At 44.7% G+C, this 23,805-nt stretch overlaps 1 protein-coding gene across 1 annotated transcript in view; it reads right to left on the reverse strand.

Moving 5' to 3' along the window:
• Positions 1-23,805, reverse strand: part of OBSCN (obscurin, cytoskeletal calmodulin and titin-interacting RhoGEF) — a 640,872-nt gene that overhangs the window by 454,710 nt on the left and 162,357 nt on the right. The window contains exons 25-30 of the mRNA XM_040354276.1: positions 18,521-18,787; positions 11,879-12,145; positions 11,309-11,421; positions 9,848-10,001; positions 4,914-5,075; positions 2,149-2,253 (exon numbers count right to left, since the gene is read on the reverse strand). Coding sequence (XP_040210210.1) covers positions 2,149-2,253; positions 4,914-5,075; positions 9,848-10,001; positions 11,309-11,421; positions 11,879-12,145; positions 18,521-18,787 — 1,068 coding nt within the window. The remainder of the gene's footprint in view (positions 1-2,148; positions 2,254-4,913; positions 5,076-9,847; positions 10,002-11,308; positions 11,422-11,878; positions 12,146-18,520; positions 18,788-23,805) is intronic.

Below are 23,805 nucleotides of genomic sequence, written 5' to 3' on the forward strand. Positions count from 1 at the left end.
GCCGTGAGCCACATAGGTTTTATTTTTAGCCTTTTAAACTTATTGCCTTATTGTAAACTGTTAGTTTACATGTGAGAAAATATCAGCTAACCAAAATCTATTACAAATCCCCAAGGCCCGCTATAAGAGCAAAGGAGAACGAAGATTTGCAGTCCAAGGACCTCGACTGTGAAACGCTTTACCAACTAATACCTGAATGGAAGAGAATCACCGGGTCTTCAGGAAAAAACTCAAGACCCATCTTTTCTGAAGGCTTAATAGAAGGAAAATGGATGCCAAGCGCCTTGAGGCGATTCAGTTCGCATTTGTAGAGCTATACAAGTTATTCACTCACTCAAATAAAATCATGTTATGGTCACTGCTACCCAGGTGTTCCTTAATACGAACATTAGTTATAATCTCTGCATGGTTTGAGATTACCAGGTCCAACAGAGCATCATTCCCAGTTGGGGCCTCAATAAACTGGACCATAAAATTGTCCTGTAATAGGTTGAAAAAAATGTTGCCCTTTAACTGATCCAACAGTGCCATTACTCCAGTCAATTTCTGTGTAGTTAAAATCTCCTGACTTGTTCATTCCCCGACTTAGTTGGGGTAGGCGGTATCTTTGGTGGGGGTGGGTCAGCCACACCCTGTGACCTTTGACCTCCTGGAACCCGCCTTCTGACCTTTGACCTCTGGGGGAGGTCCCTGTTCCAATTCCTGGGTCCTAGCCATATTCTTCAATGGGAAACCCAAACCCTAACCCCTACCGCTGACCCTAACCCTCAGTGAGTGAGTGAGTGAAAAACTTGTATAGCGCTACACATGCGAACTGAATCGCCTCAAGACGCTTGGTATCCATTTCCTACTATTTTTTTGCCTTCAGAATAGATGGGTTTTGAGTTTTTTTCTGAAGGCCTGGTGATTACCTTCCGTTCGGATACTGACCCTAACCCCAACCCTCACATCACTGTCCCAGCCCATGCAGCCCTTTCCATCTGTGCAAGGAGCTGAGTCTCCACCTCCTCATTAACATTGGGTGGTCTATAACAAACTCCAACGATTAACTTTGAACTACGCACATCTGTATACAGTTCCCTTGGCTCCAACGATTGTGCCCCATCGTTGGAGCCAATAGAAGAATTTTGCCCCATCATTGATGTCTGTGGGAGGAATTGTACTTTTTTGTTGCTGTCACTGGGAGGAATAGTGCCACATTCTTGGTATCTGTGAAAGGAATAGTGTCCCATTGTTGGTATTAGTGGAAGGAATTGTGCCCCATCAAACATATGCCCCATCGATGGTGTCAATGGAAGGAGCACTGCCTCATTGTTGGTGTAAGTGGAAGGAGTTCTGCCAGATCATTGGGTGTGAGGCCCTGTACACACGGTCGGTTTGGTCCGATGAGAATGAACCGAAGTTCATTTTCATCGGACCAAACCGACCGTGTGTATAGGCTATCGGTCTGGTTTCCTTCGGTCCAAAATTTCTAAACATGCTTCAAAACCGAACCGATGGACCGCTGCCCGATCGGACCAAACCGATGGTTAGTACAGAAAAACATTGGTTCAAAACCCGTGCATGCTCAGAATCAAGTCGACGCATGCTTGGAAGCATTGAACTTCATGCACGTCGTGTGTTTTACGTCACCGCGTTCTGACCCAATGGGTTTTGAACTGATGGTGTGTACACACATCAGGCCGTACGGCCACTTCAGAGGTGAACCGATGAAAACGGTCCGACGGGCCAGTCTCATCGGTTTGGTCCGACCGTGTGTACAAGGCCTGAGAGGGAGGAATTATGCCCCATTGTTGGTGTCAGTGGATGGAAAAGTGCCCCAATGGTCAGATAAAGGCAGTCAAATGGCCACAGTTTGGAGACTGCTGGTTTAGATAAATATTACCTTGTAGATAGTTAGAAGGGTCTTACACAGTTTTGATTTGACTGCTGTGACTATTTTCTTCCATAGATAGTACCCTGTATATGTAACTTTATGTAATTAGCATATTAAAAATCTTTGCTCCAGTAAAGAAAGCTCCTTTCACACCTCTGACGTGTGTAATTTCTTGCTTTCATTCATTGCTTCCAAGCGAATTTTAGCTTCTTGCTTAGAGATCAGCTAAGATTGGCTTTGGCTATAAAACTTCCAAACAATTCCGTCCTCACCTTTAATAAGCAGATTAGCACGAGATTCGGCATTTTCTGCCGCAAATTTAATCTCTCCAGCATCCTCAGACTGAACGCTTTTGAAGTTCAAAGAATACGTCCTTCCTGGAATCAAAAGCATCTTTATCACAATAAGAAAGCAAATGAAACTGTGACAACAAAACAGATTATCATATAAAGAGAGGGAAGGTTGTGTGCGGAATACTTATCACATTTACTGCATTTTGTCAGAAAAAAAAAGTGGATCATGCGCCTCGATGTGTGAAGTTTTAACTTTATCTATACATTGTATCGATTATTGGCGGTATGCTGTAATTTACCGATAAATGCCACCAAGATTTGATATACATTCACTTCGATTTTTTTGTTCAGTTTTATAAAAAAAATTGCAAGCTAATTATTTGTAAAAAAATATATATTTTCACAAGCATTCATTACAGGGTATGCTCATAAGGGGAAGGGATCACCGCTCCAGGTGGATGTGTGGAAATGGCACTCTCCTCAAGGTGGAAGCATCAGGAGCATACCCTTTTAGAAGAGGGAAGGTCTGGACAGCCGCACTCCAATAAAAATTGCCTTTATTGTGCAAAATAACAAAAGTACAAACCACAGCAGGATACAGGATAAAAAAGCTGACGCGTTTCACACTCTCAACAGTGCTTAGTCATATGACTAAGCACTGTTGAGAGTGTATAAATATATGATCAGGTCTGTGGATATTACAGTGGGGAGATGTCTGTGGATATTACAGTGGGGGAGATGTCTGTGGATATTACAGTGGGGGAGATGTTTGTAGATATTACAGTGGGGGAGATGTCTGTGGATATTACAGTGGGGGAAATGTGAATATTACAGTGGGGGAGATGTCTGTGGATATTACAGTGGGGAGATGTCTGTGGATATTACAGTGGGGGAGATGTCTGTGGATATTACAGTGGGGGAGATGTGAATATTACAGTGGGGGAGATGTGAATATTACAGTGGGGGAGATGTCTGTGGGTATTACAGTGGGGGAGAGGTCTGTGGGTATTACAGTGGGGGAGATGTCTGTGGATAATTACAGTGGGGGAGATGTCTGTAGATATTACAGTGGGGGAGATGTCTGTGGATATTACAGTGGGGAGATGTCTGTGGATATTTCAGTGGGGGAGATGTCTGTGGATATTACAGTGGGGGAGATGTCTGTGGATATTACAGTGGGGAGATGTCTGTGGATATTACAGTGTGGAGATGTCTGTGGATATTACAGTGGGGAGATGTCTGTGGATATTACAGTGGGGGAGATGTCTGTGGATATTACAGTGGGGGGGATGTCTGTGGATATTACAGTGGGGGGGATGTCTGTGGATATTACAGTGGGGAGATGTCTGTGGATATTACAGTGGGGAGATGTCTGTGGATATTTCAGTGGGGGAGATGTCTGTTACAGTGGGGAGATGTCTGTGGATAATTACAGTGGGGGAGATGTCTGTGGATATTACAGTGGGGAGATGTCTGTGGATATTACAGTGGGGAGATGTCTGTGGATATTACAGTGGGGGAGAGGTCTGTGGATATTACAGTGGGTGAGATGTCTGTGGATATTACAGTGGGGAGATGTCTGTGGATATTACAGTGGGGAGATGTCTGTGGATATTACAGTGGGGGAGATGTCTGTAGATATTACAGTGGGGGAGATGTGGATATTACAGTGGGGGGGATGTCTGTGGATATTAAAGTGGGGGAGATGTCTGTGGATATTACAGTGGGGGTGATTGTGGATATTACAGTGGGGGGAGATGTCTGTGGATATTACAGTGGGGGGAGATGTATGTGGATATTACAGTGGGGAGATGTCTGTGGATATTACAGTGGGGAGATGTCTGTGGATATTACAGTGGGGGAGAGGTCTGTGAATATTACAGTGGGTGAGATGTCTGTGGATATTACAGTGGGGAGATGTCTGTGGATATTACAGTGGGGGAGATGTCTGTAGATATTACAGTGGGGGAGATGTGGATATTACAGTGGGGGGGATGTCTGTGGATATTACAGTGGGGGAGATGTCTGTGGATATTACAGTGGGGGAGATGTCTGTGGATATTACAGTGGGGAGATGTCTGTGGATATTACAGTGGGTGAGATGTCTGTGGATATTACAGTGGGGGAATGTCTGTGGATATTACAGTGGGGAGATGTCTGTGGATATTACAGTGGGGGAGATGTCTGTGGATATTACAGTGGGGGAGATGTGGATATTACAGTGGGGGGGATGTTTGTGGATATTACAGTGGGGAGATGTCTGTGGATATTACAGTGGGGGAGATGTCTGTAGATATTACAGTGGGGGAGATGTCTGTGGATATTACAGTGGGGGGGATGTCTGTGGATATTACAGTGGGGGAGATGTCTGTGGATATTACAGTGGGGGAGATGTCTGTGGATATTACAGTGGGGGAGATGTCTGTAGATATTACAGTGGGGACTATATATGGTGGTGATCAGAAAAATATATGTGCGTTATAATTAATTGAAATAAGTCGATTCATCGATAAAAAAATGGATTAATCGAACATGAAAATTTTAATCAGTAACAGCCCTACTTTAAAGTAATGTTGACCACAGAATTACCTTACATCCTGGTACAAGGGGCTGAATGCCAGAATTGTCCATACAACATAAACATCATTGAATACATCCAGTAAATTTACACGAAAATGAATACTTCTCCCCATCCCCAGGAGACAGGTGCTCTTTAAACATATACCAACACCTTGCACACTCACCTTCCTGACGCATCTTAACATTCTCTCCTGCCCTCAGCTTGACGCCATTTTTGTACCACTGAGTCTGGACGTCATCGTGAGAGATCTGACAGAGGAACGAGGCTGATCCGTTCTCCTCCACCTCCACATCCACTAATGGCTTAATGAAATGGATTTCCCGAGCTATGGTTCAGATGAGGAAGCATGATGATGGATGAATGAATGAATGATACAAAGCAATCCACATGGCAACAACAACTTGGAAAAATGATAGGTTTCAAACAAGATAAAGTTTAGTTTGAAGTAAAGCTGGGCTAATTCAAACTAAGGGTGTGATGGAAAAATACATAAGGAGAAATTACTTTCAACAAAAGCCCCCAATGCCAAAACTATCATTAGATCTAGAGATACGGGTAGCTGAAAATGGACCTGGTGTCACCATTCCAATTGACTATGCCCCTGTGTACAAAGCCATCTCCATAAAGACATGGTTTGACCAGTTTGGTGTGGAGGAACTTAAGTGGCCCTCACAGAGCCCTGACTTTAACCCTACTGAACACCTTTGGGATGAATTGGTACCTTACAGCACAGGTCTCCCAATTAACATCAGTACTTGACCTGAACCCTACTGAAACCCTTTGGAATGAACTGGAACACAGATTGTGAGCCAGGTCTTCTCTTCCAACATCAAAACCTGACCTCATAAATGGGCTTAAATGTCCACAGACTCACACCAAAATTGTGTTGAAGGTCTTCCCAGAAGAGCAGGGGATCCTTTAGCTACAAAGAGGACCAACTCTATCATAATGGCCGTGTTTTGGAATTGGATGTCCCATGGGAATGGGATATCCTGTTTTTGGAATGGGATGTGATGGTCAGGTTTCCACAAAATATAACTATATAGTGTACTTATAAACACCACAAGCCAAGGTACCAGCACTTCCCTTAAAAATATTTTATGCTGGGTCAGGTTCACATTTAAGACCAAACTTACCATGGTTTGACCAGTTTGGTGTAGGACACTCAAGTTCCTCCAAACCTAACTGGTCAAACCATGTCTTTATGGAGCTGGCTATGTACACGGGGCACAGTCATGCTAAAACAGAAAGGGGCTTGCCCCAAACTGTAACCCGTATGAGTTTGTTGGACATATCATTCTTAAATATATAAAAAAAACAAATCAGCGCAATAAAAACAACCCAATAAAAGCAGCTGAACACAGGGTCAAAAATTCAAATCCCTAAAGTAAAATTATAAAAGACAGTGCAGCGCTATACAGTCCATATATCACAATCTTTAGAAAATATCCGCGTGTTCTACACAGGTGATAGTCAGATGTATCATGCAGGTGGTAACGTGAGTGATGAGGAACCTCCACCAGTGGTAAAAAATGGCCGCTCATCTGACTCAGTGTACCCTTAAATGATGGAGGGTAACAAACACCTTCCCTTACGGGTAATAATCCAAGAAATCCACACTCCCGGAATGGCAGCGGCTAATGTACTCACAAAGTACTCCTCGGGCCAGTTTACATGAGGATTGAGGCGGCTTGATGAAAGCGAGAAGATCCCTTTTTAAGCTGGCTTTGCAAGCTTAAAAAGGGATCTTCTCGCTTTCATCAAGCCACCTTAATCCGTCTTAATCCTCAGGTAAACTGGCCCGAGGAGTACTTTGTAAGTACATCAGCCGCTGCCATTCCGGGAGTGTGGATTTCTTGGATTATTACCCGTAAGGGAAGGTGTTTGTTACCCTCCATCATTTAAGGGTACAAGAGTCAGGTGAGCGGCCATTTTTTACCACTGGTGGAGGTTCCTCATCACTCACGTTATCACCTGCATGATACATCTGACTATCACCTGTGAAGAACACACGGATGTTTTCTAAAGATTGTGATATATGGACTGTCTTTTATAATACCATTCTTAAAGCATAGCCATTAATATGGAATAGACCCCCTTTCCCGCTCTTCTAGGAGGCTTTTCAGAAGATTTTGGAATATCTTTGGGAATTTGTACCCATTGCTGAAGTCAGATACTGGTGTTGGATGAGGAGACCTGGCTCACCATTGGTGTTCCAATTCATCCCAAAGGTGATCAATAGGGTTGAGGTCAGGGCTCTGTGCAGACACACAAGTTCCTCCACACCAAATTGGTTAAACCATGGGGTAGATTCAGCAAGCAATTACGCCTGCGTATCCATAGATACGCAGCGTAATTGCTAAGTAGCGCCGGCGTATCAACTTTCTGTATTCAGAAAGCTCAATACGCCGACTGTAGCCTAAGATACGACTGGCATAAGGCTCTTATGCCGACGTATCTTAGGCTGCATTCTGGCGCTGGCCGCTAGGTGGCGTTCCCGTAGTTGTCAGCGTAGAGTATGCAAATTGCATACTCACGCCGATTCACAAAGGTACGCGCACCCGGCGGTCGTGTTTTACGTCGTTTGCGTTCGTCGCTTTCGTCGTAAGGCTGCTCGTGGATCGTGGATCGTGCAAAGCACAACTGTTGCTGTACAGCTGAACTTGGCCCCATCCTCTACCACCTTTTCATCATCCTTATGGCCAATGGTAAGTATAAATGTCGTTCCCGCGTCGCGATTTTTGAAATTTACGTCATTTGCGTAAGTGGATCGTGAATGGCGCTGGACGCCATTTACGTTCACGTCGAAGCAAATGACGTCCTTGCGACGTCATTTACCGCAATGCACGTCAGGAAGTTTTCCCGACGTAGCATGCGCAGTACGTTCGGCGCGGAAAAGGCGCCTAATTTAAATGATCCACGCCCCCTATGGGATCATTTAAATTACGCGCGCTTACGCCGGCCCCTTTTACGAAACGCCGCCGCAAATTACGGAGCAAATGCTTCGTGAATGAAGTGTAGCTCCAGTAATTTACGGAGGCGTGGCGTAAAAACGGTACGCTGCGCCGCCGTAGCAGTGCGCGCCCCTACCTGAATTTACCCCCATGTCTTTATGGAGATGTTGGTTGAAAAGACCTAACTTGTTCCAATTCATCCCAAAGGTGTTGTGACGGGAGGGCCTGTGGAACTTTTGGAAAGGTTGGGAAACCCTTGTTTCAGATCCCCATACACCTCTCATGTCCAAGTCACCCTGTACCACCCTGGCACAGAGTGACTGAGAAAAAGTGTCTTGGATTACTTGAAATGGGACAGTAATATTTATCCACAATATCTCCCAGGATATATGTAAAGACTATTCTTAGTTGGATTCTGAACTCAACATGTTAGTTGAGAGAGCTGACCACATTGGCCTCTGTACAATGTAGGAGATGGGCCGACTCCTGCTGGAGCTCCTGCTATTGTGAGAAGGTGTCCTGTGTTTATACTTATGATAATCTATAATCTACTGTGTGAAGATCGGTGACAAGTCTGAGCTGTAGTGAAATCCAGATTTATCATAACAATGCTCAGGAGGGCACAGAGTCACATCCGCAGCTTTAAGGGATTAGTTAATTAGCTCATGTTAATTTATGTTTCTGGTTACAGGTATATTGTTAGAGTAATATTAGAAGGAGGTAGGAACCTCCTCTTTTACTGTATATAAGACTTGTATTTTGGTTCTAATAAACAGTCCATGTTCAGCAATTAAAGCGGGAGTTCACCCATAAAAAATGTTTTACCCTTAGATTGATGCTCATTTTGCCTAGGGGAATTGGCTAGTTGTTTTAAAATCGAAGCTGTACTTACCGTTTTAGAGAGCGATCTTCTCCGCCGCTTCCGGGTATGGTCTTCGGGACTGAGCGTTCCTATTTTGATTGACAGTCTTCCGACAGGCTTCCGACGATCGCATCCATCGCGTCACGAGTAGCCGAAAGAAGCCGAACGTCGGTGCGGCTCTATACTGTGCCTGCGCACCGACGTTCGGCTACTTTCGGAAAATCGTGACGCGATAAATGCGACCGTCGGAAGCCTGTCGGAAACTGTCAATCAAAATAGGAACGCCCAGTCCCGCAGCCCATACCCGGAAGCGGCAGAGAAGATCGCTCTCTAAAACGGTAAGTACAGCTTCGATTTAAAAAAAACTAGCCGATTTCCCTAGACAAAATGAGCAGGAATCTAAGGTTAAAATTTTTTATTTCCGGGTGAACCTCCACTTTAAACGAGTATCGTCTTGTTTGTAGTTGTCAGCAGTTGGGATATCTGATATCTATATTCAGACTGGGAGGAAGTGGTATATGACGAATGCACTCAAGCGGAGTGTGGGACGTTTCGTTACAGGTGTGCAGTAGGGTTGAGGTCAGGGCTCTGTAGAGTACACTCTAGTTCTTCCACATCAAACTGGTCAAACCATGACTTTATGGATCTGGCTTTGCACACAGGAGTACAGTCATGCTGAAACAGAAAAGGAACTTTCCTCCAAAATATTCCCCCGAGACTGGAAGAGCACAGTTGTCTAAATGTCTTTGCATTAAGTACCCATCACTGGAAACACCTGAACTATATCACTTGGAGGGGTTTCCATAGGTAGGTGTGATATTCAAATGTCATTAAATGTTTGACGATATAGTGTAGTAAGGGTCTAGATAAGTGCTGCAAAGCACAACTGTTGCTGTACAGCTGAACTTGGCCCCATCCTCTACCACCTTTTTAGCATCCTTATGGCCCCAGGCCCCAATAGGAAAGCTCAGGGGTGGGAATGAGTTGGGTAAAGTAGAACTTTTATAGGACAAGTCAAGATTTACACACAAGTTTAGTAGGCTGGATCTATGTATCTCTGGATCTATTTCGGTACAGGAGAGAAGCCTGTACAACTGAAGGGGAGACCGGAAGTCACACAGTAACACAAGAAAGACTTAGGTATTTAAACCATCTTCCCAGCATAATTAGTCAACAGATTTCACAAAATCACAAAGAGAAATCAGGGTGGGTAGTTAGTGATGTCATGGCGGATGGTGTTATTTGCACACTCCATATCACAGATTGACACCTCTGACCTACCTTTAACGGTCAGGTTGGCAGATGTCTTGTCGTCCCCGGCGTCGCAGACGTAGGTGCCCTTGTCGTCAAATTCGCACTTGTGGATGGTGAGGTTTCTCTTTGTGCCTTGGGAGATAATGGTGACCTTCTTGCTGGGACGTAATTCAGATCCATCCTGAGAAGACCAATAGACGTATGAATGGCTTTCTGATACCATATTTTCATATATTTAGTCTGGTCAAAAAAAAAATTTGGATTTTTGTACTCACCGTACAATCCTTTTCTCTGAGCTCAAAGAAGGACACAGCTTAATTTCTCATGGATGGTCAGGGAGCTTTGTAGCTCCCAGTTTTCTTTCTTTTTTTTTCTCCTTTCTTTTTTGTTATTGACTAGCCCGGACCCCAGTACCGCTCAGAGGAGTAAGAGGCATCTAAGACTGGGGAGACTGACAGGTCAATAAAGAAGGAAGTCCTCGACATATTTCGGCCCACCCAAGGGGCTTAGTCAGGGGAATCCCCTGACTAAGCCTAATGGGTGGGCCAAAACATGTTGGGGGTGTGACCTGGACAGAGCCTAGGCTGAGACTGCTTCCACTCTTTACATAAGGGTTTTGTATGATATGCGGCTTCTGGGACTTCTTTTCCTTCCTCATGGACTTCTACAGGGCTGAGGTAAGCTCTTTCCCTTCCTGCACCACCAGGAAATAAGGACCTACTAGAGCTTGAAGCAGCACCCTTAATTTCTTGGAATGGAGGTCAGACTGATAAACTGCACATATGGGATACACGGAGGACACAGGTACTGGTGGGTTCCCATTTTTGGGGGTCCCCACCACTATTTTGCCATCCACCTGCAGAGACTCGGCCATGATGATGGCACCTGGGATGCAAATGGGAGCAGCTCCCTCCCCATAAGATATGCTAAGCCCACCTGGGGACTGATACCCACAGTCGATGAAGGGAGCTTTGGTATAGCAGTGGAGATGGCAGAAGAGGACAGGAGCTGAGGAATCACAACTCCCTGTCCTCTTCTGGCTTCGGCTAGGAAATAACAAAAAATAAAGGGATAGAAAATGGGAACTACAGAGCTCCACTACCATCCGTGAGGCCCCGTACACACGTCCGAGGAACTCGACGGGCAAAACACAAAGTTTTGCTCGTCGAGTTCCTTGTGAAGCCGCCGAGGATCTCGGCGAGCCAAGTTTCCTCATTGACTAACGAGGAAATAGAGAACATGTTCTCTACTTGGCTTGACGAGTTCCTCGTCGGCTTCCTCGACCAAAAGTGTACACACCACCGGGTTTCTCGGCAGAATGCGGCTCCGATCGAGTTTCTGGCTGAATTCTGCCGAGAAACCCGGTCGTGTGTACGGGGGCCTCAGAAGCTAAGATAAAAAAATTGCAATTAACATACAGAAAGACTTCTTTTCAGTAAAAGCTGTAAAAGTGTGGAATAGTACATAGAAGCTGAGAATCTCATTTACCTTCAGCCATTTCACCTCGGCATTAGGTCTGGACACCTCACACTCCAATGTCACCTTGTCCTTTTCTGCCACAGTGATGTCCTTGAGAGGATGGCTGAACTTCACTGGAGGTTCTAAAAGAGAAGAATGTATAATAAATACAGTGGAACTTCGGATTAAGAGTAACTTGGTTTGAGAGCGTTTGATTTGCGAGCAACTTTTTGCGAGTGTTGACTCGCAAGACGAGCAGAATTCAAGCTAAATAGGCCTGCAGTACCTAATTTGGCCTGAGGTACGGCGGCCAAATACGTATACGTAGATATAGATATTTATAGATAGATAGATAGATAGATAGATAGATAGATAGATAGATAGATAGATAGATAAATAGATTGATTATTATCTATATATACTATATAAAAAATATTGCATATGAATATTATGTATTCTCAATTCTAGCCAGAAGGTGGAGCTTGTAAGTCTGTACTTATCTGATTTGCTGTCTTTTTACAGTTTACAAAAAAATGATGTTATCTAATTAAAGTCACTCATCAATGACATCCTACAATAGAAGCACCTGGCAGGGTTTACCTTTAACGATGAGCTTGGCGGAGGTCTGAATTCCCTCTGATTTAAAGGTGACGGCTCCGGCGTTCTCTTGTTTTACAGAGGAGAGGACGAGTCCGTGTTTCTTGCCCTTGACGATGAGTTTGCAGGAATCGGAGGCTTTTAGTCTTAGTCCATCTTTGGCCCAGGAACCTTCCACGTCTTCATGAGAAAGCTCCAGTTCGAAGGTGGCAGAGTCGTTCTCACGGACCTCCACATCCCGGAGACCTTTCACCAACTTCACCTGCCGCACTGCAAGAGGAGAAAAAGATAATGCAACTGGCCATCAATACACAAGTACATTCATTATGAGACAAAAAAAAGGAGACGCGCGTCTACACAAAGTAAAGCTTTCTTCTTTACAAATAGACCTGGCATCAAATATAGTTTTCTGAGTTACTTACATATGTCCTGAATAATGTTTCAGTGTAATGCTTCCAGGTAGCACATGGTGGGGCACAGCACAATGTTGGGGGGTCAGGCCCCCACTTAGTGACGCCATTGGTTATTACTTCTCACAAACATCCCAGTACTCCCCCTGACCAATGCCTTCACCTGCTTTTCTCTCCAGAATGATGGTGCCATCTTTGTTCAGACAGGAATCCAGTGAGAAGGTCTCTGACCCATAGTCCAGTTATAACCACCTGTTAACCCCCTTCTTCAGCCCATACTTATTAAAGAGCCATTCTCCATCCACTGGCATTCTTCATCTTGAGGTTGCTCACCCCTACTGTAATATTCGTTGCTAACCCATGGCCTTCAGAGCCAAACTTAGATCATAAGGATGTTAGTACTCCAGAATGCCTACTTTGTTCTGCTTCCCACGTGATGCCCATTGCTACATAACATTCTAGTCTCTTTGGGCTTGCGCAACTCTTCACACCTACTGCAACAAAGCAGTTCCATATCTACTGAACCTAGCCTGTATAATATATTGTTGTCTAACACACTACTTTGATTCATCTTCAATATCCTGTGCACCAATAGTCTTAAAGGGTCCCAACGTAGCCGGCATGATAGTTCATCATAAAAGACTTGGCTGAGTTACTCTATGCCTGAGTGCAGAACTGAGTTTCTATAACAGAGTTTAAAGCTGAAGGCCTTAGTCTAGTCCCTTATTTGAGAGCTTTCAAGTGACATAGCCTGCTAAATCACTTTGTAGGTCTCTTTTGGTCACTTGAGGTATAACATTTCATACCGTGAACTACCGTTTACGCTAGTTATAGCACAGTATAAGCTGGCTTTTGGCTTTCGAGGTACCTCTGTAGAGTAGACTGTACCCTTTACTGTTGTGTTTATGTGCAAAATATTTTATGTCCAACCTGCTTAGTTATATTTGTGATCTTAAAGTATAACTAGAGGCAGTTTTGTTATGGATAGAGTGGATAAGGATAAGAATGCGTCTCAGTTTTTACTGCTGTCTGTGCCCCCCCCCCCACTAAGGAGATGCATCCTCCCTATTTTTCCTGTTTACCATTATCATTGAAATACATACCAATGCATACTTGCGAACAGGAGCTTCTGCTCATGTGACCAATGTGACAGCCAATCACAGCAGTCACATGATCGGAAAGCCCGCCTCTGCTTAACACATTTAGATCTTCTTATAGGGCTGGGGGGGGGGTGGTGGTGGCAAGGGGTTAAACCCTTAGGCCTTGTACACACGGGCAAACATGTCCGATGAAAACGGTCCGCCGGACCGTTATCAGCGGACATGCCCGCCCGGAGATTTCTGTATGATGGCTGTATACACCATCATACAGAAATCCGCGCGTACACGATACGTGGTGACGAGGCCACGCCGTCGCCGTGACGATGACGCGGCGACGTGCGCGGCCCTGGAAGTTCAATGCTTCCACGCATGCGTCAAAGTCATTCGACGCATGCGAGGGATGGCGGCCGCTCGGACGTGTACGGTAAGTCTGTACAGACGACCGAACATGTCCGACGGACAGGATTCCAGCGGGCATGTTTCTAAACATGTTTAGAAACATTTGTCCGCTCGAAAACGGTCTGGCGGGCAAATGTACGCTGGAAACCTGTCCGCTCGGCCGTACACACGACCGAACATGTCTGCTGAAACTGGTCCGCGGACCAGTTTCAGCAGACATGTTCGGTCGTGTGTACGGGGCCTTACATATACTCAGCGAAGTGACTGGCCTCAGGGATACACAAAGATTAAACAAATCCTCCTATATAAGTTGTACCTGTTTATCTGCAGGCTTATCTTTTCTACAGTCGTTCAAGGTGAAACATTTATACAGCTTGTCTGAGCTTTCAGAAAGCAGGGGGCAGGAAGCTGAAGTTACTCTCTGCAGGACTCAGTGAGTGCTGACTTGAATTTAGAATTTAGCTGATGTTATTGTGGCATTCCAGCAATCACAATTCTGGACACCTAGAAGTTAACAAATTATTTGTGTGCATAAAATACAGAGTGCCCCATTCATTTTATCTGTTGCTCCAGTCACTCTGCTGTCTGGGACAGAGCAGTAAACCAACTGTCATTACTATAGTGAGCCCACCCAGGAATCCTTGCTTACTCTAATCCCGGCTCTCCCGGTGGATATAAGTTGCCACAACAAACATTGACCTTGTCATTCCAACACCTCTAAAACAAGCCGGGAACCTATATAAACCCCAGCTACAAATTTCCACCACTGAGTCTCCCATTACTGCCTAATTGTAGAATGCTCCTATACCCTTGTAGATAGTTGGTATGTGAGCTGCAGTCCATAGAGCCAATACACATGGTAGTCGCCCGAAATGCCTACAGTGGATGGCGCAGTGTAGAATCCAGGTATGAATGCAAAATGTCACCAACAATTCCTTTATGCTTTTTTTTTTTTATGAAAAGACGATGTCAGGAAAGGGTTCACCCGTTGGTGGCGCTGTCGGTCTCTTGGATCGCAGTACCAGTGTCCACCAGCGGGTGTCTTCCTACACCCAGGACCTGTATTGAGAGGACTCACCTGCTGGTGGCACTGTGGGATCTTTGGGCCTTAGTACCGGTGTCAACCAGCGGGTGTATCATGGCAGTGTGGAGCAGACAGCACCTCCTGCGCTCAGGTGTTACTTAAAGCCAATTACAGACATTGACAAAAATACCTGGCTGATGATTGCTCTCATCGCCTTGGTATTGTCCTCGTGCCCTGACCTTCCATCTGATCATGTACTCTGAACCTGTTACCTGTGTACCTGATCCTGTCTCCCTGTCCCTGGCCTGGCTATGTGTATGATTTCGGTACTTCCCTTTGGCTGAATATAATTATATGTTGTCTGTGGGTTTCTGTTGGTTGGTTGGTTGAGAACTATTTGTATTTGGGGTGTTTCCTTATTTACCACTTATCTTTAATAGACTTTATATTATTCACTTTACATGCGTTTTGGTTTCCTCTTTGCAATCCACACAGTCTGGTCACACCTAGTTTATGACAGGTGATCTTGTATGGTCATACAGCTGACATTTCGCAACCTCATGGGCTCCCTTCTTCATGGCCACATAGTGCTTTGAGGAAGCACGCTTGCAGATGTAGCACCCTCCTAGCGTAGTATACTAGGCAAATTTCCTTTTCGTCTCCATTTGTAGTTGAGGGAGCGGTGTTTGCTTTGGTCTGTTTAGGGTCTTACAGGCGGGGAATTTGACTGCTTTCCCCCGGCTTCTGGATGAGGTTTCCAGAACATAGGGCTGGGAGAGTCAAATGACCAGCCTGAATATCTATCAAGCCCTAGCCAATCCATAGTGGAGAGTGTCCAGGAGATGACTGGGGAGGTGATAAATAGTTTGGAGCTCTAGAGAGAGGGTTCTTTCCTTGTCAGGGAGGGTTCCAAAGCCTTTGGGGCCTTTCGGGCTGCTGCTCCTCTGAAGTAGCCTGTGGGGAGCCTGAAGCAATCTATAGAGGAGCTAGCTGTAGGACTTCACCTCATGGGATATGGTCTGGAGAAGGATTGTCTTCCTCACTAGGAAGCAGTGGCAGTGCGTCCATAAAGAGCGCAGGAGCACCGCCCCCCCTCTCCTGTCACTACTCGAATCCCCATAGATAGATTCATGCATTTCTTCATACATCATTCATGCATTCGTGCATTGGTTGCTGCTGACACCCCCTATTCAGGTGTCCGGTCCCTTTTCGGGCACCGGGTACCTGAATTACAGCAGTGGGGGTGTTTTTTAGAAGCACCTGATTAGAGCGATAGACTCTAATAGGCGTGAGAGAAGTGGGAGGTGAGAAGTGGTCGCAACGCTGTGTGTTCGTTTCTCACTCAGCTGTATGTTAGCAAAGCTAAAGAATCCACTTTGCTAACACTGAACCCCCTTTCAGCCAATCAGGTGTGCCGGATCTGTGTTACCTGTCACCTGATTGGCTGAAATGACAGGTGCTATGAATGGACGCCTATAAGGCGTCCAATCAAAGCAGAGGACGAGGGGAGGAGTGGGTGGGAGAAGACATCGGGGTCGGGGAAGAAATGGAGGACACCGGGCACTGCTCGCCGCCTGCCGCCGTCACCCGCTGCCCACCCGAGTGTCGGGCAGACGGGGACACAGTGGCAGCACTTGGAGCACAGTGGCAACATTTGGGGCTCAGTGGCAGCATTTCAGGCACAGTGGCAGCATTTAATGGGCACAGTGGCAACATTTGGGGCACAGTGGCAACATTTGATGGGCAAAGTGACTGTGTTTAATGGCCAATGGGGAATTTGGAAATTCAGAAATTCAAAAATCCAAAAATTAGAAAATCCCGAATATTAGAAAGAACGAAAATCCCCAAATCCCCAAAATTCTAAATAATAACTACGGTAACTATCTAATATTAACTAACTATTAAATTATAGGTATTGGAATTTCCTTTCACATTTGGTTGTTAGTGAACATAACAAATACAAATTTTTCTGAAGTTTACAATTTATCCGAAATAAAGAATGCCGCATCTAAACAAATGGAACGAAGCTAAATAATAACAAATAATAATAATACGTTTTTATTATTATTGTTGTTATTTATTATTATTAATTTGTTACGTTCCATTCGTTTTAGATACGGCATTCGATATTACGGATGATTTGTAACTTCGGATAAATTTGTGTTTGTTACGTTCAGAATCAGCCAAATTTGAAAGGAAATTCCAATACCTATAATTTAATAGTTAGTATTAGTTAGTTATTATTTCTGATTTTTGAGTTTTTGAATTTTCAGATATTTGTTCTTCTTTTCTGATTTTCGTTCTTTTGAATTTTCGGATTTTTATTCTTATTTTTGAATTTCCACATTTTGGAAATTTCGGATTTAGGAATTTTCGAATTTCCAATTTCCGAATTTTCAAAGAATAAATAAATATATTTGGACAGGCGCACTTCGAAAAATCTTTGTTGCCTGTAATTAATATAATAATAATGTAATAATATAATTAATAAACAGGATAAAAAGAACTACACGCTACAGCAAAAATAGGACACACAGCTTATTAAAGGCAACAAAGGGGCAGATTCACAAACAATTGCATGGGCGCAGCGTATGTGAGATACGCTACGCCGCTGTAACTTACTGTTCCCAGCTTCGAATCCACAAAAAATTTGCGCCGTAAGTTACGGCGGCGTAATGTATCTCTCGCGGCGTAATGGCGCACAATTCAAATGCAGCGAGTAGAGGGCATGTTTCATTTAAATGAAGCGGGTCCCCGCGCCGAACGAACTATGACGTGGACATAAATTACGTCCAGCCCGATTCACGGACGACTTACGCAAACTAAATTACATTTTTTAAATTATACGCGGGAACGACGGCCATACTTAAAATTGAGTACGCCACCATATAGCAGCTTTAACTATACGCCGGAAAAAGCAGACTAGAGACGACGTAAAAGAATGCGACGGCCGCTCGTACGTTCGTAGATCGTCGGAAATAGCTAATTTGCATACTCAACGCGGATTACGATGGGAACGCCACCCAGCGGACGCAGAAGAATTGCATCTAAGATCCGAAGGCGTACAAAGACGTCCGCCTGTCAGATCTAACCCAGATGCCGTCGTATCTTGGTTTGAGGATTCAAAACAAATATACGAGGCGGGAAATTTGAAAGTACGCCGGCGTATCAGTAGATACGCCGGCGTACTCTCACTGTGGATCTGCCCCAAAGATTTTTTGGAGTGCGGCTGTCCAAATATATTTCTTTATTTTTTGCTATATGCATTGCCAGCACCCGTGGCTTCTGAGAGGAGTTTAATCACCAAGCAGACCCACCTGGAGCGGTATTTCCGAATTTTCAAATTGTCGAATTTCTGAGATTAAGAATTTTCTGATTTTTGAATTTCCAATTTCCGAATTTAAGAGTTTTCGGATTTTCAATTTTCTGAATTCACTAATTAAAATTTTTCGAATTTAAGAATTTCAAATTTCTGAATTTCCGAATATTTGGAAAAATTCTGAAATTCTAAAATATTGAAATTCGTAAATTCTAAAATTCGTAAATTCTGATATTCGGAAAAATAAAAAAATTCTGAAATTCGAAAATTCAGAAATTTGGATATTCGGAAATAACTAATTTGTCTAAATTCGTTAAAAAACTAATTTGGAACTAAACGAATTGCACATGTCTACCACCTTTTAATCCCACCTCAATGAAAGTTCTGACTTACTCTCAACATTAAGCTTGGCCTGCGTCTTGTCATCCAGAGTCTCGCAGCCGTACAGCCCTCGGTCGGCGTAGGTCACGTTCTTCAAGATGAGGATCTGTTTTGGTCCTTCAGATTTAATCTCAATGTTACCGCCGGACTGAAGCACAATACCGTTTTTCATCCACTTCACTTCCTTGGAGGCTTTGGTCAGCTCTGTTTCCAGGTGGACTGTCTGCCGCTCCTCCACCGTCATCGTTTCCAACTTCTTCTTAAACAAGACTGGAGCCTCTGACCGGGAAAAAGAAGGTGCAACATTTATGGTGGATACATTTCAGAATGGAAAAGGGCGGCATTTCATTGAGTGCTTTGACTGGCTAAATTTATGATGCAGGAGGTAGAGTGAGGTCAGGATTATGACTACAGAAAATGGTCAAACTTTTCCTACCTGAGCAGGCCCGGACTGGGACAAAAAATAGGCCCAGGCATTTTAGACTGAGCAGTCCGGCGGCGGCGCTTTGCGGCGGCGGTTAATGATAGGATGTGGGGTTCCAACATCTTGTACCTCTGGACCCCTTTACATTACACAGCACCCTGGACCCCTTTACATTACATAGCACTGCACCTCTGGACCCTTTTACATTACACAGCACCCTGCACCTCTAGGCCCCTTTACATTACACATCACCCTACACCCCTGGACACGTTTACATTACACAGCACCCTGCACCTCTGGACCCATTAAATTACACAGCACCCTGCACCTCTGGACCCTTTTACATTACACAGCACCCTGCACCTCTGGACCCTTTTACATTACACAGCACCCTGCACCTCTGGACCCTTTTACATTACACAGCACCCTGTACCTCTGGACCCTTTTACATTACACATCACCCTGCACCTCTGGACCCCTTTACATTACACAGCACCCTGGACCCCTTTACACTACATAGCACTGCACCTCTGGACCCTTTTACATTACATAGCACCCTGGACCTCTGGGCCCCTTTACATTACACATCACCCTGCACCTCTGGACCCCTTTACATTACACAGCACCCTGCATCTCTGGACCCCTTTACAATACATAGCACCCTGCACCTCTGGACCCCTTTACATTACACAGCCCCCACAGTTTGTTACACAGACACCCCCCTAACAGTTCTGGGCCCCCTGCATGTTACACTGGGGGGAGACGTGACAAGCGGCCCGCAGGCATATGCCCGGTATGCCCTATGGCCAGTCCGGGCCTGAGTTTCCTAGAGGGCATCGAGTTTTAAAGAGAACCAATTTAGCTCTGAGCCTGTTCTGACACTTCCAACATATATTGTATGTAAAAATCAGCATTTGTTTGGTAGAAAATTACTTAGAACCCCCAAACAGTATATATTTTTTAAGCGCTTCCCGACCGCCGCATGCCGATATAAGTCGGCAGAATGGCACGGGCAGGCAAATGAGTGTACCTGTACGTCCCTTTGAATTTGCCGCCTAGCGTGCGTGCAACCGTCGCGCACCTCGGGAGTGTGCCCGCGGGTCCCGCAAACTCGATGTTCACCGGGGGCCCGCGATTGCGGTCATGAGAGGCAGAACGGAGAGATGCCTATGTAAACAAGGCATTTCCCTGTTCTGCCTAGTGACATGACAGGGATCTACTGCTCCCTATCATCGGGAGCAGTGATCTCTGTCATGTTCTAGTGAGACCATCCCCCCCACAGTTAGAATGACTCCCTAGGACACACTTAACACCTTGATCGCCTCCTAGTGTTTAACCCCTTCACTGCCAGTGTCATTTACACAGTAATCTGTAAATTTTTATAGCACTGATCGCTGTATAAATGACAATGGTCCCAAAATAGCGTCAAAAGTGTCCGATGTGTCCGCCATAATGTCGCAGTAACAATAAAAATCGCAGATCGCCGCCATTACTAGTAAAACATTTATAATAAAAAAGCTTTAAACCTATCCCCTATTTTGTAAACGCTATAACTTTTGCGCAAACCACTCAATATACGCTTATTGCGATTTTTTTTTAACCAAAAATATGTAGAAGAATGCGTATCGGCCTAAACTGAGGAAAAAAAATTGTTTTTTTTTTTTTTTAAATGTGGGATATTTATTATAGCAAAAAGTAAAAGATATTGCGTTTTTTCAAAATTGTCGCTCTATTTTTGTTTATAGCTCAAAAAATAAAAACCGCAGAGGTGATTAAATACCACCAAAAGAAAGCTCTATTTGTGGGGAAAAAAAGGACGTCAATTTTGTTTGGAAGCCACGTCGCACGACCGTGCAATTGTCAGTTAAAGTGACGCAGTGCCGAATCGCAAAAAAGTGCTCTTGTCTTCGGCCAGCTAAATGGTCCGGGGCTGAAGTGGTTAATCCAATCACCATGGAATGTGTCTTTGATTTATGAGGGGGTCTTCAAAAAAGGGTGGAAACTTTTTTAAGAACCCTCGTACATGGCGGAAAGTGTGCTGGAGTATGTTCCTGACGCTCACTGTGGCTGAAGAAGTGGCTTGAAGAAGCTATTAGGTAGATATTTTGTTTCATTTGTTTTTTTCAGAAATTAGGAAATTCAAAAATTCAGAAATTCTACATTTCGGAAATTTGGAAATTCTAAATTTCGGAAATCCGAAAATTCGGAAATTGAAAATTTTGGAATTAACTAATTTGTCAAAATTTGTTAAAAAAATTATTTGGAACTAAACGAATTGCACATGCAGGAGCGTCGGGAGGCACTGGCTGGGGGGGGGGGGGGGGCGGGAGCTCCGAATGTGCCCCGAAAAGCCCCAAGTCTCGATAATCCCTAATAGCATTATTAGCCCTAAGAAACGATCTCACGCTTGTGCAGCGTGGCGGAGGGCGACGTTACTGACATACAAATAGTCCCGCCTCCGGGACCCGGCACCTCTAATGGACGTCCCACTAGTCCAATGCCGAGAACGCGGGACGTGTGGCGTCCATCATAGGGGCCGCCGGGTCCAGGAGGAGGCGGGAATAACACTGCGGCCGGTCGGCCACACTGGACACGGAGATCCCTGCTCGCGAGTGTGTAAATGGCCAGGCAGCGGAGCGAGCGGTTCTTACGTCATCCGGGCTCGACTCTCTCCCTGATGCATGCAGCCTGCTGTGAAGTAGTCAGTATGAGCTGTATAGGCTATACTACTAGTAATGCAGGTAAGGCTGAGCTGCAGAGGTCACATGTCACGGGGGGGGGGGTCTTTGTATGTGTCAGGGCCCAGGGGGGATCAGTGTATATGTGTCATCATGGGGGATCAGTGTATATGTGTCATCATGGGGGATCAGTGTATATGTGTCATCATGGGGGATCAGTGTATATGTGTTATCATGGGGGATCAGTGTATATGTGTCATCATGGGGGATCAGTGTATATGTGTCATCATGGGGGATCAGTGTATATGTGTCATCATGGGGGATCAGTGTATATGTGTCATCATGGGGGATCAGTGTATATGTGTCATCATGGGGGATCAGTGTATATGTGTCATCATGGGGGATCAGTGTATATGTGTTATCATGGGGGATCAGTGTATATGTGTCATCATGGGGGATCAGTGTATATGTGTCACCATGGGGGATCAGTGTATATGTGTCACCATGGGGGATCAGTGTATATGTGTCATCATGGGGGATCAGTGTGTATGTGTCATCATGGGGGATCAGTGTATATGTGTCATCATGGGGGATCAGTGTATATGTGTCATCATGGGGGATCAGTGTATATTTGTCATCATGGGGGATCAGTGTATATGTGTCATCATGGGGGATCAGTGTAGATGTGTCATCATGGGGGATCAGTGTATATGTGTCATCATGGGGGATCAGTGTATATGTGTCATCATGGGGGATCAGTGTATATGTGTCATCATGGGGGATCAGTGTATATGTGTTATCATGGGGGATCAGTGTATATGTGTCATCATGGGGGATCAGTGTATATGTGTCATCATGGGGGATCAGTGTATATGTGTCATCATGGGGGATCAGTGTATATGTGTCATCATGGGGGATCAGTGTATATGTGTCATCATGGGGGATCAGTGTATATGTGTTATCATGGGGGATCAGTGTATATGTGTCACCATGGGGGATCAGTGTATATGTGTCATCATGGGGGATCAGTGTGTATGTGTCATCATGGGGGATCAGTGTAGATGTGTCATCATGGGGGATCAGTGTATATGTGTCATCATGGGGGATCAGTGTATATGTGTCATCATGGGGGATCAGTGTATATGTGTTATCATGGGGGATCAGTGTATATGTGTCATCATGGGGGATCAGTGTATATGTGTCACCATGGGGGATCAGTGTATATGTGTCACCATGGGGGATCAGTGTATATGTGTCATCATGGGGGATCAGTGTGTATGTGTCATCATGGGGGATCAGTGTATATGTGTCATCATGGGGGATCAGTGTATATGTGTCATCATGGGGGATCAGTGTATATTTGTCATCATGGGGGATCAGTGTATATGTGTCACCATGGGGGATCAGTGTATATGTGTCATCATGGGGGATCAGTGTATATGTGTCACCATGGGGGATCAGTGTATATGTGTCACCATGGGGGATCAGTGTATATGTGTCATCATGGGGGATCAGTGTGTATGTGTCATCATGGGGGATCAGTGTATATGTGTCATCATGGGGGATCAGTGTATATGTGTCATCATGGGGGATCAGTGTATATTTGTCATCATGGGGGATCAGTGTATATTTGTCATCATGGGGGATCAGTGTATATGTGTCATCATGGGGGATCAGTGTATATGTGTCATCATGGGGGATCAGTGTATATGTGTCATCATGGGGGATCAGTGTATATGTGTCATCATGGGGGATCAGTGTATATGTGTCATCATGGGGGATCAGTGTATATGTATCATCATGGGGGATCAGTTTATATGTGAAAATCCTGTGACTAGTTAAACCAAATAGTTAAATATATGGTGATAAGCACCATCCATGAAGAAGTGCAATTAACATATAACCACTAAGCGACACAAATATATCTAAATCAATACAACATATTGACAGTCCAAGTGAGCCAAAAGGTTAAAGTAGTCCGCAGGTGTGTGATGAAAAAGAATCTTCCGACTAACAGTGATATCAACCACGCTGTGTTTTAGACCAACAGGAGACCTCCACCACAGATAGTACTGACTCTTACCAGAATTCAGTAAAAATTAGGCATGAATATCAAATCCAGCAGCAACATACAGGGTAATCTTCAACCAGCAGTATCCATAAATGAATATTCACCAATAGAATCCAGGCTCCAT

This window comes from Rana temporaria, chromosome 5, assembly GCF_905171775.1.
Source record: "Rana temporaria chromosome 5, aRanTem1.1, whole genome shotgun sequence".
In the NCBI taxonomy this organism is placed as follows: domain Eukaryota; kingdom Metazoa; phylum Chordata; class Amphibia; order Anura; family Ranidae; genus Rana; species Rana temporaria.